The sequence below is a fragment of the Oryctolagus cuniculus genome, chromosome 12 (genome assembly GCF_051225735.1).
Source record: "Oryctolagus cuniculus isolate XC-2025 breed Fujian yellow rabbit chromosome 12, ASM5122573v1, whole genome shotgun sequence".
Classification (NCBI taxonomy): Eukaryota; Metazoa; Chordata; class Mammalia; order Lagomorpha; family Leporidae; genus Oryctolagus; species Oryctolagus cuniculus.
Genome location: NC_142878.1, coordinates 44,409,888 through 44,437,497, shown reverse-complemented (window position 1 = coordinate 44,437,497; position 27,610 = coordinate 44,409,888). Strand labels below are relative to the sequence as shown.

The 27,610-nt window shown below is 44.5% G+C and overlaps 2 protein-coding genes across 12 annotated transcripts in view; one reads left to right on the top strand and one right to left on the bottom strand.

The window, feature by feature from the left end:
• STRN3 (striatin 3) overlaps positions 1 to 10,546 on the bottom strand; it is a 106,663-nt gene extending 96,117 nt beyond the window's left edge. For all 4 annotated transcript variants that reach the window (XR_016217908.1, XR_016217909.1, XM_008269473.5 and 1 more), the window contains exon 1: positions 9,878 to 10,546. Coding sequence is in view for 2 of the 4 variants with exons in the window: in XM_008269473.5 (XP_008267695.3) it covers positions 9,878 to 10,159 (282 nt within the window). In the remaining 2 variants the exon portion in view is untranslated. The remainder of the gene's footprint in view (positions 1 to 9,877) is intronic.
• Positions 8,969 to 27,610, top strand: part of AP4S1 (adaptor related protein complex 4 subunit sigma 1) — a 51,537-nt gene continuing 32,895 nt past the window's right edge. For 2 of the 8 annotated variants that reach the window (XM_002718125.6, XM_008269470.5), the window contains exons 1-2: positions 9,597 to 9,757; positions 24,791 to 24,973. In XM_002718125.6, coding sequence (XP_002718171.3) covers positions 24,803 to 24,973 — 171 coding nt within the window. In that variant the 5' untranslated portion in view covers positions 9,597 to 9,757; positions 24,791 to 24,802. Of the gene's footprint in view, positions 9,268 to 9,354; positions 9,758 to 10,684; positions 11,392 to 12,770; positions 13,010 to 24,790; positions 24,974 to 27,610 lie in introns of those variants that run through there. The other 6 variants (XM_089309833.1, XM_070053806.2, XM_089309834.1 and 3 more) reach the window with 6 other exon arrangements.

The following is a 27,610-nucleotide window of genomic DNA, read 5'->3' as shown; positions in this document are numbered from 1 at the left end:
CAACTGTGATGGTTCAAGTAATTGGGTTCCTGCCACCCATGATCGAGGCCTGCATTGAGTTACTGGCTCCTGGCATTACAGACATTTTGGAGGATGACCGAACAGAGAGAGTGAGTGCAAGTGAGCGAGCGAGCCTGCCTCTCAAATAAAGTAAAAACTATGAGCTACTACTACATACCTATCAGAATAGCTAAAATCTAACAATTCCAATCACTGGATATGGACTGACAGGAACCCTCATTCACTGCTGGTAGGAAGGCAAAATGGTACAGCTAGTACAGAAGATTGGCAGTTTTTTACAAAACAGAGCATACTCTTAAATATGATCCAGTGATTAAATAAATTACTTGAAAACTTACAATCATATAAAAACCTGTAAATGAACGTTTTATAGCCACTGTTATTTGACTAAGGCTCAGCTCCTCAAACTCCTGGAGATAATTAAACTCAAAGTCTTTTGTTAACAAATTAATGTTGATGGATGACAAATGAAGAGTGGAGACTTGACCTGATTATGGTGTCTGGGAAGTGAGCCTAAAGTGAGGGCTTTGGGTTACTGGGGGCTTGCCCTTGGAAGGCAGTTTTTAAGAGAGCTGATCAAACGAAACTTGAGTATGCTTCCTGTCTCCCTCTGCTTTCTGGCTCACCATGTGATCCTACCTTCACCTCCAGCCCCACCAGATGCCTGAATCAATGAGAGTGAACCTCTAAACTTTAAGCCAAAGTAAACCATCTTCTTTCTTACAAACCTTCCTTTCGGGTATTTTAGTTAAAAATAAAAAGCTGACTAACACACTTTATACAAAAGTGCCAAAACTTGGAAGCAACCAAGATGCCGTAAAGTGACTGGACAAATACATGTTGGTACAGCCATAAAACAGAAATAATGTACTGTTATACGCTACAACATAGATGAACCTTGAGTGAAAAAAAAAGTCATGAAAAAGTCACATATTTCATTATTCCATCTACAAGAAGTGTTCAGAGGTGATGGCACTGTGGTGCAGTGGAAAAAGCCACTTCCCACATCCCGCATCCCATATGGATGCCAGTTCAAGTCTACTTTATATCCAGCTCCCTGGTACCATGCCTGGGATAGCAGTGGAAGATGACCCAAGTGCTTGGGCCCCTGCACCCATGTGGGAGAATAAGAAGCTCCTGGCTTTGGATCTGCCCAGCTCTGGCTGTTGTGTGACTATTTGGGGAGTAACCAGTAAATGGGAGACATTCATTCTCTCTCTCTCTCTCTCTCTCTCTCAAATAAATAAATAAATCTGAAAAGGGGAGGGGAGTGGAGGGGAGGGGAGAGGAGGGAAGAAAAAAGAAAAAAAAAGAAGAAGAAAAAGAAAGGTGGGTAGGTCCAGAATAGGAAAATATTTTTTAAAAGGGGAGGGAGACATACAAAGTAGATTAGTTGCCTCCAAGGATGAGGAGAATTGGAACTACCGATACATACAGGATTCCTTTGGGGAAGAGGAAAATGTTTTGAAATTAGAAGTGATGATTTAATAACACAGTAAATACACCAAAAACCACAGCAATGTGTGTATCTTAAGGCTGAATTTTATATTATATTATTTACTTATTTATTTGAAAGAGTTACAGAAAGAGAAGAAGTGGGGGAAAGAGGGAGAGGCTGAGAGGGAGAGAGACAGACACTGGCTCACCAACCAAGTCTCCAAATGGCTGCAATGAACAAAGCTGGGCCAGGCTAAAACCAGGAGCTTCATCTAAGTCTCTCACGTGGACAGCAGAGGCCCAAGTACTTGGGCCATGCTCTGCTGCCTTCTCAGGCCATTAGCAGGGAGATGGAACAGAAGTGGAGCAACTGGGACACAAACTGGCACTCATATGGATACTGGCACAGCAGGCAGCAGCTTCACCTACTATGCCAAGGCTGGCCCCTATCAACAACACTTTTTAAAAATATTTTTTACCTCCTTGAAAGAGTATTTAATAGAACAGAAAAAGAGATCTTCCATTTGCTGGTTCACTCCTCAAATGCCCCCAGTAGCCAGGGACAGGCCAGGCCACAGTCAGGAGCCCAGACCTTGGGCTACCATCTGCTGCCTGCCTCCCAGGAAGCATTAGCAGGATATTGGATCAGAAGAAGCTCAGCCAAGATTTAAACCAGGCCCTCCTATATAGGATGTGGATGTTACAAGTGGGAACTTAACAAGGCGCTTCCCTCAGTAAGATTTTTTTTTAAAACTAAGGATGGTTTCAATGAATTAATGTTCTATACACTAACATCAACAGGTACTAACATCATAAAAACGCCAACTGCTGTGTACCATCAACAGAAGACCTCATCACCACCTACAATGTAATCGTAACCTCCACAACCCTTCCTCTAAACGGACAAGAAAACAGAAACTAATTCTGACTGAACTCCTAAACAAAACAAGTATTAAAGAAAACAAACAGGACAACAAAGCAACACTCAGTAAAACCTAGATTCTGAAAACCTTTATAGGAGTAATGATCTGGTTTCTTCAACAAGAAATGTCAAGGGGAAGAAAAGATGGAGAGGGTTTCAAACACAATGAGCTATTTGCATTCTGATTAAAAAATAACTGAGAAATCTGAAACTGAACACAGGATACTTGGTAGTAAGATTAACAGATTGCTAATTTGTCTTCACAATTCAGTATATAATACCATTATTACAGTTATCTTTTAAAGTCCTTATCTTTTAGATATCTATTCAAATACTCATGGATGAAATCATATGATGGGGATTTACATCAAAATATGTTGGGGCCAACACTGCGGCTCAATAGGCTAATCCTCCGCCTAGCGGCGCCGGCACACCGAGTTCTAGTCCCGGTCAGGGCGCCGGATTCTGTCCCAGTTGCCCCTCTTCCAGGCCAGCTCTCTGCTGTGGCCAGGGAGTGCAGTGGAGAATGGCCCAGGTTCTTGGGCCCTGCACCCGCATGGGAGACCAGGAGAAGCACCTGGCTCCTGCCTTCGGATCAGCGCAGTGTGCCAGCAACAGCACGCCGGCCGCTGCAGCCTTTGGAGGGTGAATCAACGGCAAAAGGAACACCTTTCTCTCTGTCTCTCTCACTGTCCACTCTGTCAATTAAAAAAAAAAAAAAAAAAAGTTGGCATAGGGAGGAATGAACAGAAACAAAAGTGAAACCAGACTGGTCAAGAGTTGTTGTTATTTAAAATGAGTGACAGGTTTGTGGAAGGTTGATATATATTATTATTTTTGTGTATTTTGAAATTCTCCTTCATAAAAAAATTAAAGCCAGCTTATACATAACACAATCAAACTGCTTAAGAAAGGGGCAGTGAGGTGGGCATTTGGTCTAGCAGTTGAGATGCTGGCTGAAGAACCTACATCCCATACTGGAATGCCTAGCTTTGCTTGACTCCATCTTCCTGCTAATGGAGACCTTGGAAGGCAGTGGTGATGGCTTAAGTGATTGGGTTCCTGCCACCCAAGATGGAAACCCAGACAGTTCCTGCAGGTGTCCACTGCAGGTATGTGGGGAGTGAACCAGGAAATGGGAGGGTACTCTCAAATTAAAAAAAAAAAAAAAAAATTAAGCCAGGGGGAGTGAATAGAAGGAAACTCAGAAGAACTTAGGCAGGAGAAGTACACTAAATTGAGACAGTATTAATGGAAAAATGAAAACACAGATTAAATCTGAGTCATTTCTTAAGTCAGTGGACATTCTAGGCTTCATGGACATTCTAGGCAAAATGTTCTCATCCTTTTTTAAACTAAAGAGCCCCCACAGTTTTCACCACATATGCAAGGGCACTATTATCCCCACAAATTAAGAATCACTGAAATAAAATCTATTTTAGGATAGTGATGTTATCTGTATTACACAGCCCTTGGAATCACTGTAGTCCATTTCACACACTTTCAACAGAACTCTTTTCTGCTTTAGAACTTCTGCTAATGCCATTTACTCCCAACTGGAATGTTCTTTGTTATGGTTAGGTATTCCCCCTACTTGAAATCTAAAAGTAAACTGTTAGGGGCTTTCTCAGAATTAAAAGAACTTCCCACATCAGAGTGCCAGTTGGAGTCCCAGCTACTCCACTTCCAAATCAGCTTCCTACTAATGTGTCTGGAAAAGCAGTGGAGGACGACTGACGTTCTTGGGTCCCTGCTACCCATGTGGGAGACCTGGGGAAAGTTCTAGGCTCCTGGCTTAGCCTGGTGCAGTCCCAGCTGTTGCAAACATTTGAACAATGAACCAGCAGAATGAAGACCTCTTTGTCACTCTTTTAAGTGAATAATAAATCCTTAACTTTTTTTTTTAAGAAAGCAGGGCCAGCACTGTGGCATAGTCAAGCCTCGGCTTGCGATGCAATATCCTACATTGGAGTGCCTGGTTTGAATTCGACCCATTCTGCTTCCAATCCAGGTTCCTGTTAATTCACCTTAGATGGCAGTAGAAGATCGTCCAAGTACTTGGGCCCCTGCTACCCATCTGGAAGACCCAGAAAGAGTTCTTGATTCCCAGTTTCAGCCTGGCCCAGACCAGGCTGCCTTTTGGGAGAGTGAATGAGGGGATGGAAAATACCTCCCCTCCCTTTGATGAATACAAACAGAAAGGGAGGGAGAAGGGAGGGAGAAGAGAGGGGCTTACCTATGGTTGCAGACTCTTCATTCCAACAACAAAAAAATGTTTTTTCTCAATTAATAATCACTGTCACGAGAAAGAGGAAACTGCTCAGCAGCAAAAATGTATTAAAGATAAAAATCCCAGATTAAATACAGCATCTGTGAATGTAAACTACTTCAGCCATTATGGAAAACAGTATGGAGATTATGCAAAGAATTAGAAATAAAAACATTATATAATCCAGCATATGATCCACTATGGGTTTGTTTGTTTTTTGACAGGCAGAGTGGACAGAGAGAGAGAGAGACAGAGAGAAAGGTCTTCCTTTGCCGTTGGTTCACCCCTCAATGGCCACTGCGGCCAGCGTGCTGCGGCTGGTGCACCGCGCTGATACAAAGCCAGGAGCCAGGTGCTTCTCCTGGTCTCCCATGCGGGTGCAGGGCCCAAGAACCTGGGCCATCCTCCACTGCACTCCCGGGCCACAGCAGAGAGCTGTCCTGGAAGAGGAGCAACCGGGACAGAATCCAGCGCCCCAGCCGGGACTAGAACCCGGGGTGCCAGCGCCGCAGGCGGAGGATTAGCCAAGTGAGCTGCAGCGCCGGCCTCCACTACTGCTTTCTATCTGAAAGAAATGAAATCAGTGTGTCAAAGAAATAACTGCACTAGAATGTTCATTGCAGTACTATTCACAATGGCCAAGATCTGCAATCCCAGGTATCCATCTACAGATGAATGAATAAAGAAAATACACAATGGAATATTATTCAGTCTTGAAAAAGAATTGCGGCCATTTGCAACAACATAGACAGAAATGGTGGCCATTATGTGAGGTGAAATAAGTCAGGCACAAAAAAGACAAATACCATACTGTCACTTATACAAGGAAGCTTAAAAAGTTGAGGTCATGGAAGTAGAGAATAGAATAATGGTCACCAGGAACTTGAGAAAGGTGCAGAGAGGGGATGGAGAGAGGACGGTTAATGGGTACAGAGGTGCAGCTGAACAGGATGAGTAACTTTTCAACATTCTACAGCACAGTAGGCCAACTATACTTGACAATATTTTAAAATAGCTAGTAGAGAGAATTTTGAAGCTTTAGTACACTGAAAAATGTCTGACAGATAATGTGAGTTATCCTGATCTGATCATTACACTCTGTATACATGTGCTGAAATATCACATACTGTGACAAGACAAAAAATAAAAAAGAGCATCTTTATGAAAAAAATCACTATACTTTTCCTTTTAATAATTTCATGGTAGAGTCATAAAAATCTTTTCATGAAAAAAAGCATCAGGACTTAGAAATTATTATTCTAGACCAGCCTTTAAAAACCCAGACAATACAAAGAGAACAGGGCAACAGTTAATTTTCCCTTCTAAAATGAAAAACTCAAGCTATACCTAAGCAAAATATCTATTAAAGAATCTTCAGGCATAATCAATTTGTATGTCAGACTGAGCAAATAAAAACCTAATTAAAATGTTTACATTTGCTCTATAATCAGTAGTTTTAGAAAATAAAGTCCGGGGTGGGGCTGGCGCTGTGGCGCAGTGGGTAAAGCCGCCACTTGCAGTGCCGGCAACCCATATGGTAGCCAGTTCAGAGTACTGGCTGCTCCACTTCCGATCCAGCTCTCTGCTATGGCCTGGGAAAGAAAGATGGCCTAGGTGCTTGGGCCCCTGCACCCGTGTAGGGAGACTTGGAGGAAGCTCCTGACTCCTGGCTTCAGATTGGCACAGCTCTGGCTGTTTCGGTTAACTGGAACTGAACCAGTGGATCGAACCTCTCTCTCTTTGCCTCTCCTCTTTGTGTGTAACTCTTTCAAATAAATAAATAAATAACTCTTAAAAAAAAAAAAAAAGACAGAGAAAAGAAAGGAAGTCCTGAGGGGCCAGTGTTGTGGTACAGCAGGTAAAGCTACCACCTGGCATCCCACATGGGCACCAGTTCAAGTGCTAGCTGCTCCACTTCTGATACATCTCCCTGACAATGGGCCTGGGAAAAGCAGCAGCAGAAGGCCCAAGTCCTTGAGTTCCTGCATCCACGTGACCCAGAAGAAATTCCTAGTTTATGATTTGGGTCTGGCCCAGCCCTGGCCATTGAAGCCATTTGGTGAGTGAAGCAGTGGGTGGAAGATTTCTCTCTCTCTAACCATGCCTTTCAAATAAATAAATCTTTTAAAAAAAAGAAAAGAAATTCCTGGACTATATCATATTGTTATACTTGACAAACAAGCATTTTGTTTATATACTAGCAGTTACAAGACTGGATAATAAGATCATGGGCTTTGGAGTCAGACTGACCTGGGTTTGAATCTCAACTGCAACACTTTATAATTGGAAGACTTTAGAAAAGTTATTTAGGCTACCAAAGTTTGTCTTCTCATTTGTAAAACAGGAACAAAACCCAGAAGGTCATAATACCAATGAATCTGCCATTATAATTTTTAAATAACATGAGTTGCCAAAATCCCACAAATAGTCCACTTCTTCAAGCCCTAGACTAAATCAACACAATCTCATTAGGAAAAGGCAGAGGACTGCACATTTTTAAAAGTTGCACAAGTGATTCTTGATGGCAACCCTGTTTAGTACCACTTTCCTAGAGCCTTGCTATCAATGCTTTACCAGAGTCCAAGGTAAGGAAGTGTCATGGACATAAACTAGTTTTAAGACATACCCCACTTTTTTATATATTGAACAGAATCATATTACAAAGTCCCATTTTAATATATTTTTCAAAACTTGGAAAAATGATTCCATACTAAAATTTTACATCAAAATCAAGTATACAATGGTACTTCAAAAAGTTTTTGGAATTAAAAGACAAGTTCATTTTGGTGCAAGAAAAATTTTGAAATCCATGCATAAGTTTTTCATAATATATATTTCCCATGAACTTTTCAAAGACCCCTCATATGCTAACTTCTTCATGTTCATTACTGAAGTTTTAATAATAGTCACTTTAAAAATATGTGCAGATGCACCAAGGGCTTTATACAACAACATATAAGTTGTCTTATCCCTATGCTATCTTTTTTAAAAATAAGTTTTAAGTTTATAGTTAAAGTCCACTGATGCATCACTAGAACCCTCCCGTAAGTTTTTTATTCATCACATCCATTTTAAAATACGCATTTTAAAAGCAAACTTACTGAAGATACTGAAAGCAAATCCAATACTCCAGACACAAACCTGAAACTCTATTAAGCCAATAATACATTTTAACCAAATATATAGCACACCCACCAAAAAAACCAAAAAACAAAAAACACCACACACCCTACACAAAGACAATCATGAACATTTTATCCCAAAAGAATCATTGTCAAACAATGAAAAAATGAAGGGTCCAGAGACACAGTCAGACTTCTTCAAAACAAGCAAAAACTTAGAACAGCTGTCAGAACTACTGTATTAGTAGCTGATCGATTTCAAGCCAGGGAGCAAAAGCAATCTTCCTTAAAGGACTTTTCTGTTGCTGCTAAGGAGAAGAGAACTGGAAGGAAAAACAAGAGCTAGGGCAGGCAATATAGACTTCATACCAGTAAAACTTTTCCTCAGCTACGTAACATGAAGGAAGCTTATGAGTAACAAGTACAACTGTTAACTTGCAAAGTGTTAAAATCAAAGCTTGTGTACAACAAAGGTCAAAAAATCATCATGGACCAGTGGCATATAATTTAGTTGAGTCCAAGCCTCAGTGCGATTTTTTAAGATAATTGTTTTTACTAGCTTCACTCTACTTACACAGAAAATTAAGTTCCCAGCACAGTGTAGCTATACACCAACAGAACTCTACAAATCTCAGTATTTTAGAGAAGGCTGCACCCAAGTTAAAAGAAATCACAGACCTCAGCTTTTTGAAAGTTGTATTTTTAAAGCCCTATAGTATAGCACAGCACAGTTCTAAAACACAACAGGTGTAAACTTGTAAATTTTTTGAAACTTGATGAAGTATCAAAATATGTAAATATTTTAACTTTTTAAAGACGTTTAACTTCACCCACTTAGTGGAATCATTGGTTCACTAGTTCAAAAATCAAACTGAAGAGATTCACATTTGTTTGAGGACACCCTTTCTATGTAATCCAATCTTCCTTCAACACTGTTTTCCTAACTATATGCACCATAGGCATATATGACGAGGCACAACACCGCTTGCATCCTAAATATATTAACAGCCTGAAGAACAGGTGCAACACTATTTAGATACATGTTTTTCCTCTAGACCTAAATCTGCCCTAGAAAGGGGCTTAAACACAACTATTCAAAAAAGTTAAATAACCCTTTCAAAAACGTGCAACAATTTTGAAAGGCAAGACAGGAGCCCCCAGCTACCAGTATCTTCCAAAAGCTAGATAACGCGGCCTATCCAAGGGTCACAGTAAGAGGAAGGATCCTCAGGACATTTAAGCCGGCTTCTCCTGCATGAGTCAGTAATGTCAGAGAAGTACGCTTTACTTCAAGTAAAAATGTTCAGTCTTCTCAGCCGTTTCCGAAATCCAGCAGCTTAGTTTGGTTTGGCTTTCTAGCGGTCATCTCGGGGCTGAGAGGGGGAGGTCTAGCGAAAGGTACTCTGAAAAGTCAAGTCCGGTGTTCAAAGCGTTGATGAGTCACTAAGTAAGGAAGAACTACAGAGAAGCCAAGGGAGAGTAAAGCAGCATCCCAGGTAAGAAAGTACTGAGGAGTAGACGGTGGGAAACGGAAACTTCACAGGTCAGCCGCCAGCCACTGTGCTTGGCGGCAGTCCGAGGAAGAAGCGTGCCTGTCAAGGGGCAAGTGCCCACCAAGTCGCGGGAAGGGGCCACCCAAGTCAAATGGGAAGGGGTGGGGGTGTCCGGAAAAAGGTGGGAAGATGCTCACCCCGGCCCCCTCCTCGGGGTCGCAACCTCAAGAGGAACAAACAAGAGCAAACTCGGGGTCCAGAGGCCCCACGCCGGACTCTCCGGCACAGAGGAGATCGGCCTCAAGTCCCGGAGGCCCGGGCAGGCCGCCTCCGGAGGAGCCCCCGCAGACGCCATACTAAAAGCCAAAATGGCTGCCCCGAGCGAGCCCGTACCGCGTAGCTAAGTGAGGGTTGGGGAACGGGCTTCTGCGGGAAAGGGGGAGGGGGACCTAGGAAGAGCCGACGCCAGGACCAGCACCCCCGAGCCGCACAGGTAGGTGCCTCCCGGCCTCCCAAGTCGCGGGCGCCGGCGGAGGAGAGCCCCGGCCCCACCCCCCGGCCGGGATCCCCGCCGCCGCCGCCGCCGTCCCGCACACCGACCCCAGCGAGGTACCTGCAGTTCGGCCCGCTCCACCTCCCAGTGCGCTCGCTCCATCTCGAACCGAGCCCACTCGTGCTGGATGTAGTGCAGGATCCCCGGGATAGTGTACTGCTGCGGCCGGGACAGCTCGGGGCCTGCCGCGGGACCCGCTCCCTCCGAGGCCGTTGGACCCCCGCCGCCCGCCGCTCCATTCCCTCCCGGCGAGAGGCTCAGGTTCGCCCCAGGTCCCTGCTGCTGCCGGGGAGGGGCCGCCATCCCCGGGCCTCCACCACCGCCTCCGGCAAGCTCGTCCATTGTGTGAGGGGCCCCGGCCGGGGCACAGGGCGAGACGCCGACTGCCGGGGGAAGGGCCGGAGAGGGTGGCCCCGCGCTGGCGGCGGGGCGGAGGCCGCCGGGAGAGGGGCGGGGAGGGGGTCGTTGCTGTGTGCCTGCCGTGGGTCAGAGCAGGGAGCTGCCGGCCGCCGCCATTACAGTCCCTCCTCCATCTGCCGGTCTCACTCACTCACTTTAGGGGAAGGGGGGGCCGCGGCGGGCGGGGGGAAAGGAGGCAGGGTTGGAAAAGGGATCGACGTAGGATCGCCGCTCCCGCACGGCATGCCGGGTATAGAACGCCGCTGCCGCCGCACGCTTAATGGCCAAATAGAGTGCGGCCTCACCCTACGCAGGCGCACTGAGGACGCCGTCCGGCCGCGGAGAGGCGGCTGCTAGGGGGCGGGGAAGGAGCGCGGCTCCTCCCCCAGGCCCGCCCTCAGACCCGTGCCGAGTGTCCCGACGCGGGTTACCGCAAAGCTGGGGCTCCAGCTCCCACTTTTGGGAGCCAGTTGGGCCTTGAACGAGAGACTGTCACTTTCCTGTTCGTAGGCCGATCCCGGGAGCCGTTACCCAGCCCGAGGGTCTCAGCCATGTGCCTGCCTTCGGAGCTGGGTTTGAACTTGGTTGATCGCTCTGGCCGGTTGCTGCCCACCCTGAATTCCTGACGTTTCTGTTGCATTCTTTGCGTGTTTCAGGCGGTCCCACAGGGTTGGGGCTCTTTCTCTGCCTGTCACTCGCTCTGTCTCCGGTTTCTGAGCGCCAGTCAGCTCCCGGGATTGGGGGACGTTCTCTTTCTGGCAGATCGCCCGGATCTTCACGGCGGTGGTGACTGGCTGCCCGAGTCGGTCCCGCTTCTGGGCGCCGGGTCGCCTGCCGACCTGTTACACTTTGCCTCCTATCCTGGGACGGGCGTGTTTCAGCGGGTGGGGAGGGGAGCTGGAAACGGTCGTTCCCCCCCCCCCTTGGGAGAAGAGGAGGTAGTGAGATCCTTTGGATTTTGACGATGGTGACTAGAAAGGAAAAGATAACTTTGAAGGAGATGGGTTACGTTTTAGAACTGAATGAGCTCGCAAGAACTTTCATTAATGATAGAATCTTTTGATCCAAATAGAAGATAAAAGCAGCATGAATATAGCTTAAAATCCTGGGTGGACGGCTAAAGATGTTTTCCTGGGTCATTAAATGTTTGAATGAATATAATATACACATAAAAGGTAAGTGTGTATAAGTACAGTCGTGTAATTTTTACGTGCTTAGTTTCCCAGGAGATATCCTAACGAACTAGTAACTTTCCAATCGTTAATACAGCTATTGATCATTTGTTGAAAAAAGGACAAAGATACTTTAACAGCATATAAAGAAAAGAGGGCCAGTAATTACAGTCATACAGGGGAACTGGGTGTACAATTAGTTGCATCTCTAAAATGTTTTTTCTTGTAAAAAACTAACAAAAGTTTCACTATGGGATGCACCATTTGGCTTGCGATTTCAAAGAGATAAAGTGGCAGATCATTTGCCTTGTTACTATAGTTTAATGGAAAACAGCTTAGACGTAACTACCCATGCTGCCATATTTTATTTATGCATAAAGTGAGATCTTAGATTGTAGTAATATTAAGAACTATTTGTCCATATTATTAAATACAGTTTTTTTTTTTTTTTTCATTTTAAAGTGACGGGATAGAACCTCTTTATTCAGTCCTATTCCTTGGGGGAGATGTGGCTCCTATCACAGAAAGTTCAGGAGTACCACCATGCTGCATGGAGTACCCCTGCCTTGCTGAGCCTCTCTTAGCGACTGTGTACCCTGTGATAGTATGACTGACTAGGAGCTACTTGTATTGTATCATGTACATCACTGGCCTGGAAAGGGTCAAAATTCAGCATTTCAAAGTATAGTATCTACTGAATGCATATCACCTTCACGCCTTCATAATGTCAAAAAAATCTTGTCTAGCCATCATAAGTCAGATAGCATCCATCTTATTATAGTCTATTTAAATTGTTTATATATGCTACTCAGTAATCATGAAAGTAACACCTGCACATAATGAGTACTCCATAAATTTTTGCTTCTCTCATTTATTTATTTTTAAAAATTGTTAATTGGCTACCATTTTTCAGATGCTCTGCTGGTCCCTGATCATTCACCATGAACTCAAACATGCATGATCTCTGCCTTCACACTTTCCATTCTCATTTTATTTATTTTTAATTTTTATTTATTTTCATTTTTATTTGAAAGGCAGAGGGACAGAGATCTTCTGTCTGTGGAATCACCCTCCAAATGCCCAAAACAGCCAGTGCTGGACCAGTCCATAATTCAGTCCAGGTCTCCCACGTGAGTGGCAACAAACCAAGTACTCCAGCCATCATCTGATGTTTCCCAGGGTGCGCTTTGGCAGGAAGCTAAAATTGGAAGTAGCCAGGGCTCTAACCAGGCACTCCAGTATGGGATGCAAGCATCCCAAGCAGGGTCCCAGCTGCTATGTCAAATACCCACCCACCCCTCCAGCCTACTTTAAGTAAAGTACTTGGTACTAACCACCCTGACTTTTTCAATATCCTGTCTATATCTATCTTAAAATATCAGGAATTCCTGTCGGACATGTTTATATACACTTGCACAGACAGAGAAAGAGCTTTCATCCACTGGTGCATCCCCATCAAAACCCGCAAAGCCCAGGGCTGAGTCGGACAGAAGCCAGGAGCCCAGAACTCAATCCGGATTTCTCACATGGGCTTCAGGAAGCCAACTACTTCACTCCACTTAAGAGTGGAGCCAGGACTTGAACTCAGATATTCCAGTATGTGATATAGGTGTCCTAAGAGGTATGTTAAATACTATGTCAAATGCCTGCCCTAGCTGTGGTTGTATAAATGTCACTAATGTAATCTTTGGGTGTGGTAAGTTAAGCTTCCACTTGTGACTCTGGCATCCCCTGAGAGTGCTGGTTCCAGCCCTGGCTGCTCCACTTTTGATCCAGCTCCCTGCTAATGTGCCTGGGAAAGTAGCAGAGGATGGCCCAAGCGCTTGGGCCCCTGCGTAACTACAAGGGAAACTGGGATGGACTTTGAGGCTCTTGACTCAGACCTGACCCAGCCCTAGGCATTTAGGAAGAGAACCAGCAAATGGAAGATAGCTTTCTCTCTCTGTTTCTGCCTTTCTTTCTATCACTCTGGCTTCCAAATAAAGAAATAAATCTTTTTTAGAAAAATAATGCAATCTTCGGTGATGTTCTTCCCAAACCATAGAGTCATTTATCTAAAAGGTCACAGCTGCTTTGTTGAGGACCCATGCCCTATTGTGTTGTTTGTTTTTTTTTTTTTTTTTAAGTTTTTTTTTTCTTCTTGGGGGCCAAAGCTGTGGCATAGCGAGTAAAGCTGCCGCCTGCAGTACCAGCATCCCTTATGGGCACCGGTTCGAGTCCTGGCTGTTCCACTTCCAATCCAGCTCTGCTATGACCTGGGAAAGCAGTGGAAGATGGCCCAAGTGCTTGGGCCCCTGCACCTGCATGGGACACCTGGGAGAAGCTCCTGGCTCCTGGTTTTGGCTCCACACAGCTCCAGCTATTGCAGCCAATTGGAGAGTGAACCAGTGGATGGAAGATCCCTCTCTCTCTCTTTCTCTCTCTCTCTGCCTCTCCTTCTCTCTCTATGTAACTCTGACTTTCATATAAGTAAAAATAAATCTTTTTAAAAAAAGATTTTTTTTTATTATGTGAAAGGCTGAGTTACAGAAAGAGAAAGGAAGAAATCTTTCATCCACTGGTTACTCCCCAAATGACCGCAATGACCCAGTCTGGGTCAGACCAAAGCCAGGATCCAGGAGCTTCCTCTGGATCTCCCACACGGGTGTGGGGGCCCAATCATTTGGGCCATCTTCCACTGCTTTCCCAGGAACATTAGCAGGGAGCTGAATCAGAAGTGGAGGAGCCAGAACTTGAATCAGCTTCCATATGGGATACTGGTGTTGTAGGCAGCAGCTTAACCTGCTACACCACAACTCCAGCCCCCACACCCCTATTGTTAGTACTTGTACCTACCTGCAGTGTGTGGAACAAGATAGATCCTCAACAACTGTGTAATGAATAAATTTAGGCTAAATTAGTATGAATATTTACTTTTACTCATTTTTGTTAATATTTACTGCCATTAAACCAGCTTTCTTTTTTTTTAAGATTTATTTTATGGGGCCAGCTCTGTGGCACAGCTGGTTAAGCTGCCACCTGCAGCTCTGGCATCCCATGTGGATGCCAGTTTGGGTCCCAGCTACTCCACTTCTGATCTAGCTCCCTGCCAGTGTGCTTGTGAAAGCAGTGGAAGATGGCCCAAGTCCTTGGGTCTCTGCCACCCATGTGGGAGACCCGGAAGGCAGATTTACAGAGAGGGCTTTCATTCTCTGGTTCACTCTCCAAATGGCCACTATGATCAGGGCTGGGCCAGGCCGAAGCCAGGAGTCAGGAGCTTCTTCCAGATCTCCCATGTGGGTGCAGGAGCCCAGGGACTTAGCCCATCTTCCACTGCTTTCCCAGATGCATTAGCAGGGAGCTGGATCAGAAGTGGAACAGCCAGGACTTGAACCCACGCCCTTATGGGATGTTGGCATCACAGGCGGCAGTTTTACCCACTACACCACAACACTGGACCCAAACCAGCTGTCTCTTAAGATTCAGTGGCTTACTTCCCAAAGTATTAAAAATAAAGAACATCAAGATTTTTTTTCCTCTGTTGGGAAAATGCTTCATATTTTACTGTTATCTTTTGTGTCTGTGACTCCTGAGGACACTCTGCAGTGGGCTTCTAGAATCTTGGACTCTGTAGGTAATAAACTCTCTCAAGCCATAGTATCACCTACAACTCACCTAACTGGAATTCTCTCTCTAATCTGCGGCTGAGTCATTTCCTCTCTTAGTCTCCCCTTGGAAACCTGTTTGTTCTGTGCTTTCATCAGTCCTCTTCACTCCTTCTCCATGTTCGTAGATTCCCTCAGTGTCAGTCCACTGCTGCTGACGTTCAAGAATACAGATTTACATCTCTGATCGGCTTGGATTTTTAGGGTGTTTTTCCTTCCTGTTAGCTGGTCTTTGATACTTGTACGCTTACTCTATTTTGGGCTAGAAGGACGTGTAATACGTTTTGTCAGCAAACGTATGTTAAGGAATTCTAGACTTTTAAAGGAGTCAGAGCAGATAATCTTCTTACCAGTTATTTTGCTACCTGATGAAGAAACAGTTTGGACTGTGCCTTTGAGAACTGTATGATTCCCTGTAATTACTCACCAAAACATATAATTTCATACCTTGCTGGCCATTTACCCGACATCCCTCTATAAAAGAGATCAAACTGACTCACCAAAAATAATTTAATCATCATTTTGACATAGTTTGTGACAAGTATTCTTTTTTTAAAGCTCTGCTTATTTTATTTGAAAGAGTTGGGCGGGGGGAGAGAAAAAGAGAAAGAGAAAAAGAAAGAGAAAGAGAAAGTCTTCTATCCATTGGTTCACTCCCCAAATGGCCACAACAGCCAGGGCTGGGCCAGGCCAAAGCCAGGAGCCAGGAACTCCATCCTGTTCTCCACATGGGTGGCAGGGACTCAAACACCTGGGCCACCTTCTGCTGCTTTTTCCAGGGCATTAGCAGAATGCTGGGTCAGAACTGGAGCAACTGGACATGAACCAGCGTCCATATAGAGGCTTTACTCTCTGTACCACCACGCAGGCCAGGTGAGAAGGATTCTGACTTCCGTGTGGAGAGAGAAGGCTGAGATGATTTCTTGGTCACTTCAGTCCTTGGCAGAATAGGAAGGGTTTCCCACTCCTGCAACATTGAGTGTGTATGTGAATGTGGAAATGAGAAATAAGATCTCCTTTCACAATTCTGCCTCTTACTATCCTAGCAATGGGCTCAATATTCCTGTTTCTCTTTTCCAAGTCATTTGCATATTTGCAATTATTTTTATGTGGTTTCAGGGCAATTCATGCAGAACAAACAAAGATGCAAACTGTATAATGCAGACAGAACAGAAAAGAAGGAGGCAGCTTTGACCTGCACCGTGGTTTAACCTGCCAAATAGGGTTAGATATTCACTTCTCATTACAGTAATTGTCTGAGGCTAAGAAAATTGTAGAAATACATGCAGGACACTTGAACCATTCGGATAAGATACTGTCAGGAAAAGGACCTTCACAGATCATAGAAAAAGAGGCAGCAAAAACCTTTAGAAAAGTCAGCACGCTATAAAAATTCTAGTCCAAGTTCATTCCGGTATTGTCTCTTGGGTAATATGAGTCAGAAAAAAAGTAGGCTGTAACAATATTGTATAATACCTAACTCATAGAGATGTCAGAATTGAAAAGAAAAAAATGATTACCTAGAGCCAAGTCCCTCCTGGACCTTGGCAGACAGTTACCAGCAGGTCTGTAAACATGAGAGCAAAATGACTGGAAAATGTGACTGCAGGGAAATGGCCAAAATTTTCCTAGGTAGTAATTTAACAAGCTTGGAAATGTGGTTTGTCTCCCGTTGGAGCGGCAGGGGGGAATGTTCAGAAGAATGATACCAGACCCAGACACCTGGCCTGGGTGTCCCATGCAAGAGGTAGTATTCTCTGCAGAATGCTTAAAATTGTCAAAAGCTCAGAAAAGCATATTCTTATAACATTTTTAAATGATGGTAACCTTTATTTTTGTCTTTCTTTAGGCAAACCTAAAGTACATGACAATTATCTCCCCCAAAAAAGGTTGAAAAATTCATTACAGGCATTTAAAAATAACTCCTCTTGCTGTTTGCTTTTTGTGTTTCCATGGGTTTTAGCATAGTGGTTGTATATTTTAAATTGTCTCCTTTTTTAAAGATTTTTTTTAAAGATTTTATTTAATTATTTGAGAGGTAGAGTTACAGACAGTGAGAGGGAGAAACAGAGAGAAAAGTCTTCCATCCGTTGGTTCACTCCCCAATGGCCGCAATGGTCGGAGCTGCACCAGTTTGAAGCCAGGAGCCAGGTGCTTCTTCTTCCTGGTCTCCCACATGGGTGCAGGGGCCTAAGGACCTGGGCCATCTTCTACTGCTTTCCTAGGCCATAGCAGAGAGGAGCAGCCAGAACTAGAACCAGCGCCCATATGGGATGCTGGAGCCGCAAGCAGAGGATTAACTTTCTGCGCCACAGCGCTGGCCCCAATGTATATACACTTTTAAAAAACAAGTTTTAGGGGCCAGCACTGTGGCGTAGCGGGTAAAACCACCACCTGCAGTGCTGGCATTCTATATGGGCACCAGTTTGAGTCCCGACAGCTCTACTTCAGATCCAGCTCTCTGCTATAGCCTGGGAAAGCAATAGAAGATGGCCCAATTCCTTGGGCTCCTGCATCCTCGTGGGAGACTTGGAGGGAGCTCCTGGCTCCTGGTTTCAGAACAGCACAGCTCTGGCCACTTCGGCCATCTGGGGAGTGAACCAGTGGATGGAAGCTCACTCTCTCTCACTTTGCCTCTGCCTCTAACTCTGCCTTTCAAATGCCTTTATGCATTTGGAAGAGTTAAATAGAGAGGGAAAGATAGAGAGAGAAAGACTGATCATCCATCTGCTGGTTCACTCCCCAGATAACTACAACAGCTGGGGCTGGGCCAGTCTGAAGCCAGTAGCTTCTGGATCTCCCACATGGGTGGCAGATTTATTTATTTGAAAGGCAGAGTTCTAAAGGGAGAGACAGAGAGAAAGAGTGATCTTGCATCCACTGGTTCAAGTGAATAATATTTAATGTAAATCCCACACATTGTATTGTTTCACTGGTACATACTTTTCTAAGTACCTCTAAGAGATTAAGGTTTTTATTTTTTTTTAAAGAAAACACAGTACATAATTAATGTTAATCCTTTGGTACAGCCCAATCCTCAATCCATATTCACTGTTTCCCAGTTATCCGCAAAACAAAAATTTTTTAAACAACTGGTGATTTTAAATCAAGATCCAGCCAAAATCCACATATTTCATTTGGTTGTCCTGTCTTTGCTCCTTTTTTCCTTTTCCTTCCCCTCACTCCCTGTGGTCATGCCATTTACTTGTTGAACAGACCATGTTATTTTTCCTGTGTAATTTCTCACATTTGACTAATTGAGTTCCTATGGTGGCCAGTGCCGCGGCTCACTAGGCTAATCCTCCACCTAGTGCCGCCGGCACTAGTCCCGGTCCGGGCACCGGATTCTTTCCCAGTTGCCCCTCTTCCAGGCCAGCTCTCTGCTGTGGCCTGGGAAGGCAGTGGAGGATGGCCCAAGTACTTGGGCCCTGCACCCCATGGGAGACCAGGAGAAGCACCTGGCTCCTGCCTTTGGATCAGCGCGGTGCGCCGGCCGCAGCGTGCCAGCCGTGGCGTCCATTGGAGGGTGAACCAACGGCAAAAGGAAGACCTTTCTCTCTGTCTCTCTCTCACTGTCCACTCTGCCTGTCAAAAAAAAAAAAAAAAAAGTTCCTATGGTATCATTTAGTATGTTCCTTTTTCCTCCATTATTTCCTGTAAATTAGAAGTTACACCTAGAAGCTATGTATGATTCAAGTTTTCATAATTGTTTGCCAAAAATACTTCTTTATCAGGGGTTACAATTCCTATTCCATCACAACTGGTGGCATGCAATGTCTAGTTATCTCAATTTTAGTAATGCTACTCAGCCTGAGCAGCCCAGAGTAGCTATTTTCAGGTGATTAAACTACTGTCATATTTAGCCACATACTGTGTTCTGCTCCCTCACTGCAGGGCCTGGCCTTCTACCTGCTGAAGACCATTCCCCAGGTGTTTCTGTGAGCTATCAGGTCCTACATGGTACTTTCCCTTGTACTTGTTGAAAAGGGGACCTTCCTGCCTGGCCCCCTCTCAGCTTCATCAGGATTTGTCAATTCATGCTCGCTTCCAATAGAGCCCTAATATTTGGGTGACCACTTGGTGATTCTGGGCTCCTTGGCACTTTTGAGCTTCACCATGCCTCTTTTTTTCCTCACCTCCACTTCTGCCAGCACCTGCCCTGTCACACTCACCTGCATAGACACCTCCTACCTCCCTTCTTGTTGCTACCTTGCTTTGGCCCTGCCCATTAGTGTTCTAGAGCTCCAGGGGTGGTTTTTTCACCTGTTTTTTTGTAAAGATGTTACCTGTAGGTGTTTTGTTTACTCTTTTAGTTGATCTCACTGCCTTACTTATTTGTTTTCTTTTTGAAAAGCACGGCCATCTACCGTCCTTTGGTTCGTGCCCACAACAGTTAGGGCTAAACCAGGCCAAAACCAGGAGCCTGGAACTCTGTCCTGGTCTTCCAGGTAGGTGGCAGGGACTAAAGTACTTGGGCCATCAGCTGCTGCTTCCCAGGGTGTGCATTAGCAGGAAGCTGGATGGGAAGTGGAGCAGCTGAGACGGAAACCAAGCACTATGATCTGAGGATGCTGATGTCCCAACTTAACCTCTGAGCCAAAAGCCTGCCCCTTCACTGCTTTTGTGAGGGGCTCCACTCTGCCACCTAATTATTACCTTGCCTCTCCTCACTCTTTCAAACTTTTAGTTGCCTGCTCTTTAATCTGACGCTATATATCAGCCCTGCTATTGAAATATTTTCATTTGACAGCTATCAAAGTAATTGTGACATTTTTACTGTTTACCAACTGTAAGATATAGATGAGTGTAAATTTAAGCAAGAATTTCCTCTGAAGAGGCTGCTCTTGTCTGACAACCTTAATCTGCTATTTACGTTTTCAGCAAGAGCTGTAACATGTTGTGACTCTTTATCGTGAAATGGAAACTAGCACAAAGTGCTTCTGGGCAAAAGGCAGGCAGGCAGGCCACCTGCGCGGCTGTGCGTTCTCCCCTGACATCTGAGCTGAACAAGAATGGACCCAGTTCAGAGGCAGGTCTGTAAACTTGCCTCAGAACCATTTGCTTGGTATGTTTTATTTATTGAAAGGAGAAAGGGAGATAAGCTCTGCTCCGTAAAAGAGCAGATCAGACGTAAGAATTTGGGAAGTTAGATCGAATCACAAATGTTAAACGCACTGTAATGTGTGTAGCCAGCTCTGCTGTCCTAAATTTTCACATTATCTGATTAAGCCACTTCCTGGGCATTTTTAGGCTCCATGTGGAGAGCAACTAAAAGTGAATCATCTGTTGGACTTGCACCTTTTGTGATGGCCTCCAGGGTCAAGATGCATAGTAGTCGGTAAAAGGTTTTGTACCAAGGTGCAGCTGGCCAAAGCTAGGCTCATGCTAGTGAATGGGGAGGGAAACTGCATCCACATGCCCTCAGAGCCATCCCTGAATTACTGGAGGCAAGTCCAGGGGTAAAAAGAACTGGGCGAAAACACAGACTCTGAAGCCACACTCACTTTTGGCAAGTAACTAAGTTTTCATATCTGGAAAGTGCAGATAACAACACTCTCCATCCCACAGAGCTATTTGGAAGATTTAACAGATGTAGGTAAAGTGTTCAAAACAGTGCATGGCACCTAGTAAGCACTGTGGAAGTGTTCTGTATTGTCACTATTCTCTCTCCCCGAGCTGATGAGTTGAGTCATGTTAGAGCATTATTCAGTCCAAGCATTTGGGAGTCTTGTGTCCCATTTATTTATTTATTCAGTGTTGTATGTTTACATCAGTATGTACTCATGTATTTATGTTACACTTTGGGTTATAATCATACTTTGTTATTCAAAGTATTCCAGCTCTTCCAGACTGGTCTGCCTCTCTCTCTCTTTCTCTCTCTCTCTCTCTAACAGCCTTTACTAAGATATAATTTACCTACTATACAATTTACTCACTTAAACTGAACACTTAAAGTGAACACTTAAAGTGAAGCTTTTAACATAATTGTGCACTGATCACTGTAACTCCATACCTTACACCTCACCCAACCTTCATTTCCTGACAATCATGAATCTGCTTTCTATCTTTTAGATTTGCCTCTTCTGGATATTTCATATATATATATATATGGAATTATATAGTATGTTTCCTTTGTGACTAGCTTCTTGCACTCAGCAAAATGTTTTTTTGTCTGGTCTGTTTTTAATCTTTATGTATTTAGATGTTGCTTTTACATAAGTGTAATCCATATGAATGTTGAGTTCACTGTTCTGTGTTGTGACTTAATATCATATATATTTCTCCATTCTGCTTAGTCTATATATACATCTTAATAGTTAAAAGATGTCAAATTTGTGTATTCTTCTTATTTAATAAGTCCAAGTTTGTCATATATGAGTATGTTCCGTGTTTCATTATTAGAATGTTACTATAAAAAAATTTTAGGCACTGTAATTCAATTAAGTTCTAGTCTTGTTTGTTTTAAAGTTTTATTTTATTTATTTGAAAAAGTTACAGAAAAAGAGGGAAAGAGAGAGAGAGAGGTCTTCCATCTGCTTGTTCATCCCCCAGTGGCCACAATGACTGGGGCTGAGCCAGGCTGAAGTCAGGAGCCAGGAGTTTCTTCCAGGTCTTCCACACACGTTCAGGGAACCAAGCACTTGGGCTATCTTCAAGGTGCTTTCTCAGGGGAATTAGCAGGGAGCTATTGGGTCAGAAGTGAAACAGTGAGGACTTGAACTGGCATCCATATGGGATCCTGGTGCTGCAGGCAGTGGCTTAACCTGCTATGCCACAACTTCAGCCCCAGGTTTCATCCTTAATCCATTGACATAAGACTTGGGATCAAAATTTTAACACATGGCACATCCAAATTATTTTCTAAACCATAACATTCTACTTATGGCTCCCCAAAATTCATGTCTTTCTCATATATAAAATACATTTGTTCCATCCCCCAAAATCACAAAGTCTTAATTCAGTCCAACATTGCTTCAGAAATCCAAAGTCTCATCTAAGACTCATGGCCAACTCCCAACAGTGAACCTATACAGTTGAAACTAAGTTATAAAGGTAGTTGTTGTAGTACAGCAGGTTAAGGTACTGCTTGCAGTACCCACATCCAATATCCAAGTGCATGAATGAGTCCTGGCTATTCTGCTTTGGATCCAGCTCCCTGCTAATGCATCTTGGGAGGTAGCAGATGAAGGCTCAAATGCTTGGGTCCCTGCTACCCATGTTGGAGACTCAGATTGAGTTCTGGGTACCTAACTTAGACCTGGCCCAGCCCTAGATGTTATAGGCATCTGAGGAATGAATCAACAGGTAGAAGATCTCTTTATAATCCAGAATCTATAAAGCGCTCAAGAAACTCACCAACAGCAAAATAAACAATCCCGTTAAGAAATGGACAAAGGACTTGAATAGGCATTTTTCAAAAAGAGATTCAAATAGCCAACAAACACATGAAAAAATACTCAGGATCACTAGCCATCAGGGAAATGCAAATCAAAACCACAATGAGGTTTCACCTCACCCCAGTTAGAATGGCTGTCATAAAGAAATATAAATGCTGGTGAGGGTGTGGGAAAAAGGTACCCTAATCCACTGTTGGTAGGAATGTAAACTAGTACAGCCATTGTGGAAGACAGTGTGTAGATACCTCAGAAAAGTGAAAATAGATCTACCATATGACCCAGCTACCCACTCCTGGGAATTTACCCAAGGGAAATGAAATCAGCATATGAAAGAGTGATCTGTACCCACAAGTTTATTGCAACTCAATTCATAATAGCTAAGATTTGGAATCAACCCAGATGTCCATCAACTGATGACTGGATAAAGAAATAATGGAGGCCGGCGCCACGGCTCCATAGGCTAATCCTCCGCCTAGTGGCACTGGCACACCGGGTTCTAGTCCCGGTCAGGGCGCCGGATTCTGTCTCGGTTGCCCCTCTTCCAGGCCAGCTCTCTTCTGTGGCCAGGAAGTGCAGTGGAGGATGGCCCAAGCACTTGGGCCCTGCACCCCATGGGAGACCAGGAGAAGCACCTGGCTCCTGCCTTCAGATCAGCGCAGTGCGCTGGCTGCAGGGTGCCGGCCGCGGCAGCCATTGGAGGGTGAACCAACGGCAAAGGAAGACCTTTCTCTCTGTCTCTCTCTCTCTCTCACTGTCCACTCTGCCTGTAAAAAAAAAAAAAAAAAGAAATAATGGTGTGTATATATTTATTTATAGTGTGGAATACTACTGAGCCATAAAAAAGAATGAAATCCTGTCTTTTGCAACAAAATGGGTACAACTGGAAATCATATGCTTCGTAAAATAAGCCAGACCCCAAAAGTCAAATACCATATATTTTCCCTGATCTGTGTTAAGGTAATTGGTAGAGTACCAAAAAGTGTAATGTATAGGAGTGAAATTTACATTTTGAGATTTGATTATTGTTTATAACCCTTGTTTACAGTTGAGGAACAGTGTTTTGTTCTTCTGTTTGTTGAACTCTTCACTTAGTGTAGGGTTTTAATCGTAAGAGTATAAAGTAGGCTGGCGCCGAGGCTCACTAGGCTAATCCTCCACCTAGCGGCGCCGGCACACCGGGTTCTAGTCCTGGTCGGGGCACTGGATTCTGTCCCGGTTGCCCCTCTTCCAGACCAGCTCTCTGCTGTGGCCAGGAAGTGCAGTGGAGGATGGCCCAGGTGCTTGGGCCCTGCACCCCATGGGAGACCAGGAGAAGCACCTGGCTCCTGCCTTCGGATCAGCGTGGTGCGCCGGCCGCAGTGCGCCAGCCGTGGCAGCCATTGGAGGGTGAACCAACGGCAAAACGAAGACCTTTCTCTCTGTCTCTCTCTCTCTCACTATCCACTCTGCCTGTCAAAAAAAAAAAAAAAAAAAAGAGTATAAAGTAAACTGAAAGTATATCATTGTAAAAATTAAGAGGGAATACGAGAGGAAGGAGGACAGGGGAGGGAGCATGAGTGGAAGCGAGTGGGAAGTATCACTATGTTCCTAAATCTGTATATATGAAATATATAAATTCATACACCTTAAATAAAATAAAAGAAGACAAAGAAAGAAACAAAAGATCTGTCTCTCTGCTTTTGAAGTATATATCAATCAATTTTTAAAAATTAAAAAGGAGTCATATATTTCTAGGATACAGGTTTAGGATATACATTTCCATTCTAAAAGGCGGAGACAGAAAAATAGAAAGGAGGAATTGGGCCAAAGCAAGTCTGAAAACCCGCAAGACAAACATCAAACCCTAAAGCTCCACATCTGGCGCCCTGAGCATCCTGTGGCAGGGGCTGGGCTCCCAGCAGTTTGGGCAGCCCCCCCCCCCCCCAACACAGGAGTCTCGTCTCTGCTGCTCCAGGAGGCATGGCCTCGGTGGGGCACTCCACAGCAACTCCAACCCCACAGTTCCACTTGGCACTGTCCTAGTGAAGGCTCTCTGCCTGGGCCCCCAGATTCTCTGAAACGTAGATAGAGGCCTCCGTGCCTCCACAGCTCTGTTGGCCTCTGGCCTCGTGGCCACTCTGTGTGCCTGCATGCTGTTCTCTGTGCCATTCCTGGCATACTGTTTGCAACTTTCCTCGGCAGAGTTTCGTGGTGCTCGTACCTCTGCCTTGCCGGATTTTGCTTGCACAGCTGCACCACATATCACTCTGCAGAACCTCTAACTCCCTTGGAAGCCCAACTGCTCCTGGCCCCTTGGGCTTTCCTTTAAAACCTCAGTGGAAACCACCATGACCCTAACTCTGGTGTTTTGCATGCTCACAGCCCCAGCATCACATGGGCATGGACGATACCAAGGTCTGCCATCAGCAGGAACCACACCCGTGCCTACTTGTTTGGGGCTGCAGTGGCTTTGGAGCACCTCGCCTGCAAGCCAGAATCTGGAGTTGGCTCCGGGGCAAGCTCTGTGCGCTGATGCTCTTTCCTGAAAGGATTCTGCCCTGGAAGGTCTTTGAAACAATTTTCATTTTTGTCCTCTGGTGAGACTGTGATGGGAGGAATCTCCTGGAAGTTCTGTGAAATGCCTTTGGAGTCTTTTCCGTGTTGTCTCACCTAACAACAAAGGGTTCCTTTCTACTTGGCACTCCTCTCTCTAATTTTTTAAGATTTTTTAAATTTATTTGAAAGAGTTACAAAGAAGGGGAAAGACAGTCTTCCAAATGCTGGTTCACTCCCCCAGATGGCCACAAAGGCCAAGACTGGGCCAGGCTGAAGCCAGGAGCTTCATCCAGGTCTCCCATGTGGATAGCAGGGGCCCAAGCACTTGGGTCATCTTCCACTGCTTTTCCAAGTGCATTAACAGGGAGCTGGATTAAAAGTAGAACAGCTGGGACACAGACTGCTGCTCCAGTCTCCTTAGCAAGCAGTTTCTCCATCTCCCTTTCCCATCCTGAACAAGCTTTCTCTTCCTTCTTTCCCTCGCTAGGCTGTGAATTTTCCAGAGCCTTCTGCTCTACTCTCTTTTTTTTGCCCCTGATTCTCTCACTGGAAAAGTTTTTAACAGAGGTCAGCGTTATGGTACAGTGGGTTAAGCCACCACTTCTGATGCCAGTGTCCCATATCAGAGCCCCTGTTCAATTCCCTGCTGCTCCGATTCCAATCCAGCTTCCTGCTGGTGTGCCTGGGAAAGCACCAGATGATGGCCCAAATGCTTAGATCCTTGCCAACTATGTGGGAGACCAGGATGGAGTTTCTGCCTGGCCCAGCCCTGGTTATTGTGGCCAACTGGGGAGTGAGCCAACCAGCTTTTGGAAGATCCATCTCTCTCTCTGTCACTATGCCTTTCAAATAAACATATTTTAAAGATTTATTTATTTGAAAGTCAGAGTTGCACACAGAGAGAGGAGAGGCAGAGAGAGAGAGAGAGAGAGAGAAGTCTTCCATCCGCTGGTTCACTCCCCAATTGGCCGCAACGACTAGAGCTACACCAATCCAAAGCCAGGAGCCAGGAGCTTCTTCCGGGTCTCCCATAAGGATGCAGGGGCCCAAGGACTTGGGCCATCTTCTACTACTTTCCCAGGCCATTACAGAGACCTGGATGCTGGACAGAAGTGGAGCAGCCAGGACTTGAACTGGCGCCCATAAGGGATGCCAGCACTGCAGGCAGCAGCTTTTACCAACTATGCCACAGCGCTGGCCCCTAAACATTAAAAAAAAATTTTTTTTAAACTCCCCAACAGCAGCTAATAATACCCATGCTAGGAACTGAACATTTTGTTACCTTGGGATCTCTCCCTCCAGACAAACTAGTTCACGATTTTTACATTTGGCATCTCAAGAATGTCTACACACACAGGCCCAATAAAGCCCGGTTCCATGCCATGGCATAGGTTTACTTTTGCTAACAGTTTTGGAGGTTCACAGTTCAAGATCAGGCAGCTCCACTGATTCAGGCATTTGGTAAGCCCAAAGATGGTGGAAGCAGAAAGATACAAGCAGACCTCCTGTCTATAAAATTTTATGCATATAGATTTTAAATTATACTTTAGGGTGGATTCTCAAGATTGGAATGCATGAGTTTAAAGATAAAATCATTTTTACGGTTTTTTTGTTGTTGTTGTTGTTGCATTCTACTCAGTTCCACTGCAGAAAATTTTTAACAATTAAACAATACTAGAAATCTAAACATATGGATATCTGTTTTCCTACAGCCTTATCAACATTCTTTTCCTCTTTTAATACACATAAAGGGAGGAAAGAAAAGAACCCAGTATTTCAATGTTTTACAAGAACTCTGTTGTTTGCCTCCTTTAATCTTTGCCTCTAGTCCATGAGTGGGTGTTTCTCCCAGTTGACAGTGCTGAGGCTGGTTGCCAGAGGTCTAAGGAGTTAGAGCCAGAGGGCAAATACCAAAGGTCAAGTGATGGAAGAGTGCCCAAACCAGAGCTGGTGGAAGTTATCCAAGCCAGGTCATTAAGAGTCAAGGCCAGAGAAGAGAATGGGCACCAAGGCACTGGATCAAAAATTAAGGGAACAAAAACCTAGAAAAGCCTGAGCTAAGGTTAAATGGGACATCCCTTGGATGAATTCCAAAACACATCTCCTTATAGAACTTTCATAGGAGCCATCCAGGCCTCTGTGACTGGAGCAGTTCTTTTAAAGATGACAGAAGAGAATAGACATCAGACTAAATGCTTGGCATTTAGGGTTCATTGACTATATTTGTATTTGAAAAATAGAGTTGTTACACATGCATGCATGTTTACACGTGTAAAGAAGGTCTAGAAGGTATGTACTACACTTAAAAATGTTGGTTATATCTTTAGGAAGATGAATGGAATTAGGGGCAGGAGTTGAAGCACCAGAATTCTTTATGTGTGTGCTTTATTTGAATTCTTGTGTAGTTTTTTTAAAGGAGAAATCATGGCTAAAGAAAGCTTTTTTTTTTTTTTTCATTCCTTCTGTCATTCAACAAATACTTATTGCTTGTTAGGCATTGTCTGAGGATCTGAAGTAATGTGTACATCTCACCCACAAGTTCATACTCTAGCAAAGTATATCATTTTTCAAACCTGGGGTCACAGTCCTTTAGTTCTGAAATCAAAAATCTGTGTCAGGGCAGTGCAGTATGTGGATTCGATTTCT